Below are 11153 nucleotides of genomic sequence, written 5' to 3'. Positions count from 1 at the left end.
GAGAGGGGTGGGTAGGAAGGGTGAGTGTGTGAGAGGGGTGGGTGGGAAGGGTGAGTGTGTGAGAGGGGGGGTGGGAAGGGTGAGTGTGTGAGAGGGGGTGGGTGGGAAGGGTGAGTGTGTGAGAGGGGGGGTGGGAAGAGTGAGTGTGTGAGGGGGTGAGGGGGTGGGAAGGGTGAGTGTGTGAGAGGGGTGGGTGGGATGGGTGAGTGTGTGAGAGGGGGTGGGTGGGAAGGGTGAGTGTGTGAGAGGGGGGGTGGGTGGGAAGGGTGAGTGTGTGAGAGGGGGGGTGGGAAGGGTGAGTGTGTGAGAGGGGTGGGTGGGATGGGTGAGTGTGTGAGAGGTGGGGAGTGGGATGGGTGAGTGTGTGAGAGGGGGTGGGTGGGAAGGGTGAGTGTGTGAGAGGGGGGGGGATGGGTGAGTGTGTGAGAGGGGGGGTGGGTGGGAAGGGTGAGTGTGTGAGAGGGGGGGGGGGGGATGGGTGAGTGTGTGAGGGGGTGGGGGGGTGAGTGTGTGAGAGGGGGGGGATGGGTGAGTGTGTGAGGGGGTGGGGGGGGTGGGAAGGGTGAGTGTGTGAGAGGGTGGGGGGGTGGGATGGGTGAGTGTGTGAGAGGTGGGGGGATGGGTGAGTGTGTGAGGGGGTGGGGGGGTGGGAAGGGTGAGTGTGTGAGAGGGGTGGGGGGGTGGGAAGGGTGAGTGTGTGAGAGGGGGGTGGTGGGAAGGGTGAGTGTGTGAGAGGGGGGGGAGGGTGAGTGTGTGAGAGGGGGTGGGGGGGTGGGAAGGGTGAGTGTGTGAGAGGGGGGGTGCGTGGGATGGGTGAGTGTGTGAGAGGGGTGGGTGGGAAGGGTGAGTGTGCGAGAGGGGTGGGTGGGATGGGTGAGTGTGTGAGAGGGGGGGGGGGGCCGGGGGTGAGTGTGTGAGAGGGGTGGGGGTGGGAAGGGTGAGTGTGTGAGAGGGGGGGGTGGGATGGGTGAGTGTGTGAGAGGGGTGGGGGGGTGGGATGGGTGAGTGTGTGAGAGGGGGGGGGGGGGTGGGATGGGTGAGTGTGTGAGAGGGGGGGTGGGAAGGGTGAGTGTGTGAGAGGGGTGGGTGGGATGGGTGAGTGTGTGAGAGGGGGGGGGGCCGGGGGTGAGTGTGTGAGAGGGGTGGGGGTGGGAAGGGTGAGTGTGTGAGAGGGGGGGGTGGGATGGGTGAGTGTGTGAGAGGGGTGGGGGGGTGGGATGGGTGAGTGTGTGAGAGGGGGGGGGGGGGTGGGATGGGTGAGTGTGTGAGAGGGGGGGTGGGAAGGGTGAGTGTGTGAGAGGGGGGGGGGTGGGATGGGTGAGTGTGTGAGAGGGGGGGGGTGGGAAGGGTGAGTGTGTGAGAGGGGTGGGTGGGATGGGTGAGTGTGTGAGAGGGGGTGGGTGGGAAGGGTGAGTGTGTGAGAGGGGGGGTGGGATGGGTGAGTGTGTGAGGGGGGGGGGTTGGGAAGGGTGAGTGTGTGAGAGGGGGGGGGTGGGATGGGGGAAGTGGGTGGGATCAGGACAGGAAAACTGAGCAGTCAGCAAATATTGTATTCAATACTTCTATAGGCCATTATCTAAAAAGAGGACGATGTGGTGACCATGTGCGTGTGTGTGTGTGTGTGTGTGTGCTGTGTGCATGCATGCGTGCGTGTGTGTGTGTGTGTGTGTGTGCATGCCTGTGTGTTTGAGTACCTTTCACTTTACTGTACTCTCATGTATTCACCTATCTATATTCACCTATCTATTTTGTTTATCTGCTTCATTTCATTTCATATCAATGTTCTACATAATCTCAGGGCAGGCTCTCTCAAGGCCTATATCAACACACTGGTTTATACCGAAGTCTGGCATCTGCTCCTTTAAAAAAAAAAGGAAGAAAAAAAACCAAAAAAACCCACAACCGCCAGATGTGCTGTAGCATATATCACTATATGGGTCAATCCTTACACTTCAGCACCTCCTTTAAACTGAAACCACAAGATGACGAGGTGTGTGGCAGGGGGAGTGGGGGTGGGGGGCGGTGGAAGGGAGTGGGGGGGCGGGGGGGGGGGGGCACGGACAATGTGACTACTGTGATACAGGTAACAAACTGTTCACATACACATGTGGTAGCCAAATGCTTCAAGTGCTTCGACTCTCCCCCCAAGTTTCCTGTACACGATCCAAGACTTCATCCCACCTGCTGAGCCCAAGGGTTGGAGATTTTTTTCTAATCTCACAGGTCAACATATGTGCAGACCTGCTAGTAACCTGAACCCCGTTTTCAAAGTGTGTATACGCATGCAGAAAATCAAATATACGTGATAAAAATCCTGTGATCCGTTTCCGCGTTCGGTGGGGTTACAGAAACAGGAAAATACCCAGCATGTAAACCCCTGAAAACAAGAGCATGGCTGCGCACATGGTGGGGTAAAAATAATTTTTAAAAAAAAGGTCATACATGTAAAAGCCCAATCGTACAATTTGCATGTAACGTATACGAGTGAACAAGAGAGTTGCAGCAGCCCTTCAAAGCAGAAGAAGAACTTTAAGGAGAAGAACCTCCAGACAATCATTCCACTGATTTCTATCTTGGCCCTCAAGAATAACAGCACACAACATGGTGTGTTAGCGCTCTCTCTCTCTCTCTCTCTCTCTCACCAAAGTTGGGTGGAGTCTTTTAACAGAAATTCCTTCAGAAATAAGTCAAACTCTCCCAAGTTCTGAATCTCCACCCCCACCCCCACCCCCACACCCCATCAGTAGCTGTCATAAAGGCTACGCTTGCATTTGCCTCACAAAGAACAATAACAAAAAAATAATAATAATAATACCACAGACAGGCAGAGAATGAAACAAAGAGAGAGAGGGAGGGAGGGAGAGAGGGAGGGAAGGGGAGAGAGAGAGGGGGGAGAGGGATGAGGGAGAGAGAGAGAGGGAGGCAGAGAGGGAGAGGGAGGGAGGGAGAGAGAGGAGAGGGAGGGAGGGAGAGAGAGAAAGAGGGGGAGGGAGAGAGAGAGAGAGAGAGGGAGGGAGGGAGAGAGAGAGAGAGAGGGAGGGAGAGTGGCGCGCGCACACACACACACACACACACAGAGTCAAAGACAGACACAAAAGAAAAAGAAATGAGATGTGAAAAGGTAACCAGTGGCTTCTTGTTCCACCGCACACACACACACACACACACACAACATACACACACAACACATACACACACACACACAGAGCACACACACACACACACACAACACATACACACACACACACAGAGCACACCAACACACACACACACACAACACACACACACACACACACACACACACACAGAACATAAAACCTGTAGAACAGGCATTCACCGCTGTCATCGCCTTTTCCCGTCTTGCCAGTTAACGATCATTTAGCAACAGCTTAAAGACCAGGACAAAACATGCCACACATGTTCCCATGCGCCTGCATTCACACATGTATACAAAAGGACAAAAAGCTAAAACAGCAGCTGGCATTCACTACTAAAAAAAAACAACAACAAGAGAGGCAAGGCCATCAAGACTCACATGTGATAAATTAAGTCCCCTAGCATTAATTACAGAGTAATTTCCCTTTTTCAATATCTGCACCAAAAACGTTTGCAAAATAAATAAAAATTCCATGCTTAGCAAAAGAAGGTCCTGTTTGAAAAAAAAATGATACTGACTCCTCTTGTTGTTGTGTCAGAATAAGAGGTCAAAGTGCCAAGTTCAGAGAATACAAAAAATATAAATATAACAGTAAATGCAGTTTGCAGATAATTAGGCTTCTTTTCTTTTCCCAGAGGTGCAATATTGTTTTAAACAAGATGACTGGAAAGAACTGAATTTTTCCTATTTTTATGCCAAATTTGGTGTCAACTGACAAAGTATTTGCAGAGAAAATGTCAATGTTAAAGTTTACCACGGACACACAGACACACACACACAGACAACCGAACAACGGGTTAAAACATAGACTCACTTTGTTTACACAAGTGAGTCAAAAAAACACAAGGGAGGTGTGCAGGTGGAGGGTGTGTGATGGGGTCGACTTGCACCACACAGCAAGAAAGTAAAAGGAAACCAGTCTGTCCAGACAGAGAGTTGCCGTCTGAAATGTTTCCAATAAATGAATTTAACCGGGCGACATCCAAGTTTCAAGTTTTAATTATCCTTTCACTCCTATTGGAGTATGGAGGATTAACTGCAAAATGATCTTTTCATGCCCAGAACAAACATTTCCAAATACACAACAATGTCACATTAAAGTTGAGAAAACACAAATGTTTTTCAACTCCAAAAGTATTGCTAGGCAACATTTGCAAATCTAATCATCTTACTTACAGCTAAAAAAATTAATGAATTTTTTGCCTCCTTTGAGCATATTACAAAAATTAAAAACCGATTGTGGAGACAAATATTTTTTAGGAACATATCTATTTCGTAACTGATCATAACTGGGACATTCCATTATAAAATGAAACTCATCCCCAATCACAGACATGTTACAAACCTTACAAAGCCGTAACTCTCGTGGCATGCCTTTGTGTCTCCCTGTTTCTATTTCCAGCTTATGATTATTACTTCGAAATCTGAAGAAGCTGATAACATAATTATCAGGCATTTGACTTGTATACTTTTCTCTACCAAATCCACTTTTGAAATTTGGATAAAACAAACATTTAGTACTACTCGCCTCTATATATGCTGGGACAAACCCACACAGCTTCTACAAGACTTAAAAGGGCAGGCATGTACTTCGACACAGGCCAGAAGGCAAAGCACTTTAAAGACAACAAAAGACACACAGAGAAATCCTGCTGTCACAAAAGAGTAATACAATACAATACAATACAATACAATACAGATATGACGAGGACAGCAGCACTTCTAACTGCACAGCAGCAATGCATGCAATAGCAATTGTTAATACTGCAGAAATAGTAGTAGCAGGAGGAGGAGGAGGAGGGAAAGGAGGAGGAAGAGGAGGAGGAGGAGGAGGTGTAGAAGAAGCAACAGGTGTTGGGAGTGGAACTACATTTTGCAGCAGCAGGGGAAGCAGTAAAAAGGCTGTCTCCTTCACTTAACCGCACCTTATGAATACAATAACAATAACAAAATACCATTCAACTTTAACCAACAGCTGCAACTGCTGCAGCAGCAATTGTTATCTAAAAACTGTTTCTATCTGTTTACTGTTCTTTTGCTCTGAAGAGAAATACATGTGCATTTGTGTCTTTACTTCAATTTACAAAGTACTCTCAAACTAGTCCAACTCTAAGGATTAAGTGTTTTCCTTGCCCCTTTTATGGTATGTGCCAACGAACAATCAAAGGAATGCTACACAGGGACATGTGCGTGTCTCTTTCTGTGTGTGTGTGTGTGTGTCAGAGAGAGTGTGTGTCTGTGTTTGTGTGTGTGTTTGTGTGTGTGTTTGTGTGTGTGTGACAGTGTGTGTGTGTGCATGCGTGTGTGTGTGAGTGACAGTGTGTGTGTGTGTGTGTGTGTGTCTCCGTGTGAGTGTGTGTGAGTGTGAGTGTGTGTGTCACAGAGTATGTCTGTGTTTATGTGTGTGTGTCTGCGTGCGTGATGCGTGCGTGTGTGTGTGAGTGACAGAGTGTGTGTTTGTGTGTATGTGTGACAGAGTGTGTGCCTGTGTTTGTGTGTGTCTGCGTGCGTGTGTGTGTCTGTATTTGTGTGTGTGTGTATGTGTGTGTCTCCGTGTGTGTGTCTGTGTGTGTGTGTGCACCAATGTGCATGTATATGTAGATCACAACCACTGTGTAAGTCTTACCTTGTGGAAAACTTGAGAGATGTAAAGCTCCTCGTCAACCATGCCGGAAAAGTCAGCGTTTTCTCCGAAAGCCTCTCCCATACCGAGTCTGCTCAAGACCTTCTTCAGCTCAAATGAGCTTTCCACTGAAAATCGAGGCAGCTTCAAATCTACCTGAAAAACAACAACATATGATTGTCATTATAAAAATAAAAAAATCTAAAGAGCACATAAACGCAAAACACCACATGATTTCATTTATCAAAGGCAGTGCTGCAATTCTTTTAAAAGATTCTTGTTAATTTTGCTCAGCTGACTTGCATACATGGACATAGTTCTGTTTCTTTTAGTTATAACCCTTAATTTCGGAAGTTAACTCACTCAGTACGGCCAGTCCTCTCTTCTCCTCTACACAGACCCCTCGGATGTCCAGTGGGTGTCTGAATGACCCAACCTTTAGCTTCCGTCGTCAGAATTGTGGTATTCTTTGTCAACATTCACCTCTTCAGTACAAGAGCCTTCCGCTTGCAATATTTTGATGGCGGTAATTGGGGTGAAACGCTGTTAACGTCGATTCTTTCGCCGTTCGTATGGAGAGAGTTAAGATTCCAGTGCTTTAGGAGGAAGGAGGGTATCACAGTTTCAGTTTCAGTAGCTCAAGGAGGTGTCACTGTGTTCGGACAAATCCATATACGCTACACCACATCTGCCAAGCAGATGCCTGACCAGCAGCGTGACTCTTAGTCAGGCCTTGAGAAAAAAAAAAAGGTGAATAAATAATAGATAAGCGTACATAAATAAATAAATAAAAATTATAATATAAAAAAGGTAGTAGTAGTAATAATAATAATAATAATAAATAGATAAATAAATAAGACAACAATGATGATAAATATGCAAATAAATGTAAAACATGAAGACACACATTCACACATACACTCACACATGCATAACAGATATGCACCAAACATGCAGTTTCACAGATATGAGAGCACAGTCAAATACACATAAACGTACATGAGCCCCAACACACACACACACATGACCCTTGAATCTGGAGAGGTGTTGCCAGGATAAAGGAGATGCTGAGATTGCCTTGTGGCAGACAGTTGCTAATATTAAAGTGGTTTTATCCTCAAACGGATCATAATGCATCTGGAATACTTGGCAGGCAGACAGTTGCTAATATTAAAGTGGTTTTATCCTCAAACGGATCATAATGCATCTGGAATACTTGGCAGGCAGTTAGTTTTGGAACCACGAGTGCATGAAAAGATTAGATTTCTATACAAGCATAACAGCTGCATAATATGCATGAATACCCAGATTCAAACACTCAACTGTTGGCCGCCGTTCTTTCTCTGTCTCTGGACCTTGCTTTTGAAATTTCTTCTTCTTCTTTCGCTTCTTTAGGTCTCCAAACTCAGCTCTTTCAAGCCTGGCCTTAAAACCCACCTCTTCCTAAGATAACCTCCCTCCCCTGCCTCTTCTTTGTTTTATCATTATCATTATTATGAACAATTATGCATAATCTTGAAAATAACCTCAAGGCGCTTACAAATGAACACATACGTAAATATCAAAAAGGAAAAATTGAACACGAGATACCAAACATGATTAAAAATCATTCATCCACCCCCCCAACACACCCACAAGCACACACGCAGTTTCTCAAGTTTAGAGTTATGCGTGCGTGTGAATGACTGGTGTGAAAGAGTTTTGATTCATCTCTGCACAAGATTCAGCGCTGTATAAATACATATGTATGTATACATATGTATGTGTATATAACTACATGCATGTACATGAATGTGTATTGTGTGTGCGTGTGTTTATGTAAGTTTGTGCCTGCTTATGTGTGCGTATGTGTTAGGGTAGTTGTTAGATACACATGTATGTTAAAATGTATGTATGCAGTGTGTGTGTGTGCGTGCGTGTGTGTGTGTGTGTGGTCACATTCTGGTGTGTGTATGCAACATACATGTAATGTTTTATGTTAACAAAAGCGTTTTTGTAAAGCACCTAGAGCAGATTTCTGGATAGTGTGCTATATAAGTATCCATTATTATTATTATTATTATTATAAATACTAATTATTATGACCTGGTCATCACATCCCACTTACTTTGACAGAGTGCATCTCGTGCTGCAGCTGCACCAGCGCATCATGGGTGAGTTTTGCTTCCAGCTTCTCCAAGCCGTCCACAGCATCCGGCAGCAAGATCAGCATGCTCAGGTCGTGACGGTCAGCACCGGCACTGTTGCTGGCATAAGGAAGCTCCACGGCAGCACAGTCCAGACTGCTGCTCTTACCAAAGTTGAAGTTTCTGGTCTGCTGCATCATGTCAACTTTGACTGTCCCCTGAGGGGTGAAGAAGTCGGCAGGTTTGGTGTTCAGGGCATCAAACTTGTGCTTCCAGTTCCCCTTGAAGTACATGGCCTGCACCAGCACCATGCGTGTCAATGGATTCATGGAGCCTGCTGGCAGCAAATCACGGATCTTGTCCCGCGTCTGTTCCGACACCCAGCTGTTGATGGTTTCCCTCTCTCCGTCAGGGTTAGTCGCAAACTCGGCCGTCACGGCCTGTGAGGCAAAGTGCTTCTGTGTCTCGGTGCTGAACTCAGGCTTTAAAGACAAGCCCGCGTTCACGTAAATGCGCTGTGCTCCCACCAGTATGTAGCCTGGCGTCTGCCCAGCGGATGATTCCTTCAGCAAGGGCAGGTAGCTGCCGAAGCCATTCTTTGGAATATCTGACGACCATTTCAGCGCTTGCTTCATCCCTTGAGCAGTTTTATTTCGTGCTCCCAGGTAGGTCATGGCAAGAGCTGTAGTGATGCTGTATGGAGCAAAGAACATGTTTTTGCCCTTTGCATCTGCTCCACATTGACGGAGAAGGTCAAAGGTGAAGTGGGTGTTGGAAATGGCCATATCCTTGACCTCAGCCACACCAGACAGATCTCCTGAAGCCATGTTTCCAACGATAATGATCTGAAGTATCAGTTGGCAGTGAATGTTCATGTGCTGTAGGGAAGAAAGAAAAAGAAAATATGTTAAAATCCAGCAGTTTCAATTGCTTTCATTTTGCCCGTGATACATTACTTTTCCTCAGAATTACCAAGAAATGATTCTAAAGAACCACTTTCTTTCATCTCTTATGTAAATCAATCACCCCATGATTTCAACATATATATTTTCAAACTAAAATGAATCCAATAAGGTTGTTTTTTTGTTTTTTTTTTAAATTAGTATGCTTTTAGTTAACTGTGTTCATAAGGTTGTTTTCTTTCCTTGAGATTATAAGTTTTACCACTAAAGGCATCTTGAAAACTGAAAATCTCTTTATCAGTTTCTCAACAAATTGTGACTGATGACAATAATAAATGAGCCGAGAAAAATGTTATATAACTTGGAAAGCAAAACCATAGACATCTCATTTCCATTTCTCCTCTTCAGCCATAAAGCAGACATCCACTGAGCCTGCTACACTTCCTCATAAACATGGCAACATGCTTGTCTATGATTTATTCAGTTACTACATCCGGGACAACACTCAGCTTTTTTCATAGATTGACATAAGTTTACACAGTTGGGCCAAAAGCAAAGTGAGAGCTGTGTTATAAATGTTTGTGGTTTTTTTTTTCATTGCAATGGGAAACTATTTACAACTTAGTCTTTTGTGAAGGACTATGACTCTCAAACTAGGAAGCAAAATTGCGTTGGCTCTTAGTGTTGCACCCTTGGGGGCCAGTTGGCCTTTGGGAACCATCCCAACACCAACTGTCCTAAAACCCTCTTGGCCGAGAGAGTGGGGATGTAACTTGGGCAAGACACTCTACACTAAAATCAAATTCTAGCCCAGAAACTAACGACAGCAGTTGCCTCCTCTGCTATTCTGATGGCCATAGTCGGACACTACTATCATATCCGGGACTGAATAATCAACCTAAAAAAAAACGAATGACTGAAATAAACTTTTTTATTTTCCGCCAGGCCCAAAACTCAACCTTGTTTCTCTCTATGATATATCGTATTCTTATACAAGAATGTATGCCAGTGTAACATTCGTAACTTCACAACATGTGATTTTGACTGGAACGATAGCCCAGGACTAGTCTTCTGTAAGATGAAGTTGGCTGGGTAAGTTGGAAGTAGTGACACTCAAGTGAGACTTCCTAGTTTCATAAATAAATAAAAAAAAGAAGTAATAAATAAATTGTACCACTCTGTTTTCAAGTTTTAGTCTCTATAATTTTGTAACGAACCTACCTAATGTCCACGCCCCCTATGTAAATACCACCCGGTGCCCCACTTGCTGTTCCTACCTCTTCCTTGGTTCCTGCTCGACTGACCCACAAAATAATCGTCGTCTTGCCAAACAACACAACAGGCTGCAGCTGCGCTGTCAGAGTAACGTCCCTTGTAAAGGAGCGTTGCCTGCCCAATACCGACCCCCACAACTGATCTGCACCCCGGACATGAGTAGGATTTTTTTTTTTTTATTTTATTTTTTTTATTCTTGTTTTAAGGCAATACCGGACACAGTCGTTATTAGTGGGTGGGTACATGGATATATATGGGAAATCTGGTATATACTCAGTTTCTACGAAAATTCGAAGTGTTCATGACTCAGTGACTACTTGAAAATGTAGGTACTTAATTTATAACCGACATATTATACACCGGCCATTTTATCTGTCAAAACACACGCACACACACGCGCGCGCGCGCGCCTGCGTGTATACTGCTAAGAAACACACATCAGACTAATGTTAATGTATTGATCTTCAACTGATTAATTCATCTTTTGGACATAGTATTTTATCAGTGGCATGTTATTTGGTCATTTGGTTTTGAAATTGGTTCGACTGAGGTCATATATATAAAGTAAAACTGACAGCTCTTTGTTTTAATGTATGCCTTTTTCTCCATGGCCCTTCTTACGAAATAAACGTTCACTGGTTCACCAGTTTGCGGGGGGAAAAAAAAAAAAATATATATATATATATATATATATATATATTATAGCATATGCTACGCTCTACCATTACAATGGTACATGAAAGTGAAACTGAGGGAACAGCGGGAGATAATAGTTTTACGGTTGTTTACAAGCTGAAAGCTGTACGAGTGATGATGGAGGAGAGGTACACGACGGAAAAGCAGGAAGGGGGGGGCGGGGGGGGGGGGAGGTAACGATCTAAAACTACTGAGTAGTAACTGATATCGTTCTTGTCCTGTAGTCAACACTGAATTGCCGGAAGCTAGTTCAAGTTAAACAATTGCCGGAAGCTAGTTCAAGCTAGTTCAAGTTAAACAATTGCTGGAAGCTGGACCGCAAATCTGAAACACAGTATATATATCCGGATCTGGGGGATGCCGTGGTGTGAGTG

General features: G+C 45.1%; 1 protein-coding gene across 4 annotated transcripts in view; it reads right to left on the bottom strand.

Annotated features, from left to right (window-relative positions):
- LOC143288983 (leukocyte elastase inhibitor-like) overlaps positions 1–10206 on the bottom strand; it is a 20460-nt gene extending 10254 nt beyond the window's left edge. For 3 of the 4 annotated variants that reach the window (XM_076597709.1, XM_076597706.1, XM_076597708.1), the window contains exons 1-3: positions 10086–10206; positions 7888–8784; positions 5784–5936 (exon numbers count right to left, since the gene is read on the bottom strand). In XM_076597709.1, the coding sequence (XP_076453824.1) occupies positions 5784–5936; positions 7888–8781 (1047 nt within the window). In that variant the 5' untranslated portion in view covers positions 8782–8784; positions 10086–10206. Of the gene's footprint in view, positions 1–5783; positions 5937–7887; positions 8785–10029 lie in introns of all 4 variants that reach the window. The other variant, XM_076597707.1, reaches the window with a different exon arrangement.
- Positions 10207–11153: the final 947 nt, after the last annotated feature.

Source organism: Babylonia areolata, chromosome 13 (genome assembly GCF_041734735.1).
Source record: "Babylonia areolata isolate BAREFJ2019XMU chromosome 13, ASM4173473v1, whole genome shotgun sequence".
Classification (NCBI taxonomy): domain Eukaryota; kingdom Metazoa; phylum Mollusca; class Gastropoda; order Neogastropoda; family Buccinidae; genus Babylonia; species Babylonia areolata.
This window is presented reverse-complemented; position numbering and strand designations above follow the sequence as displayed.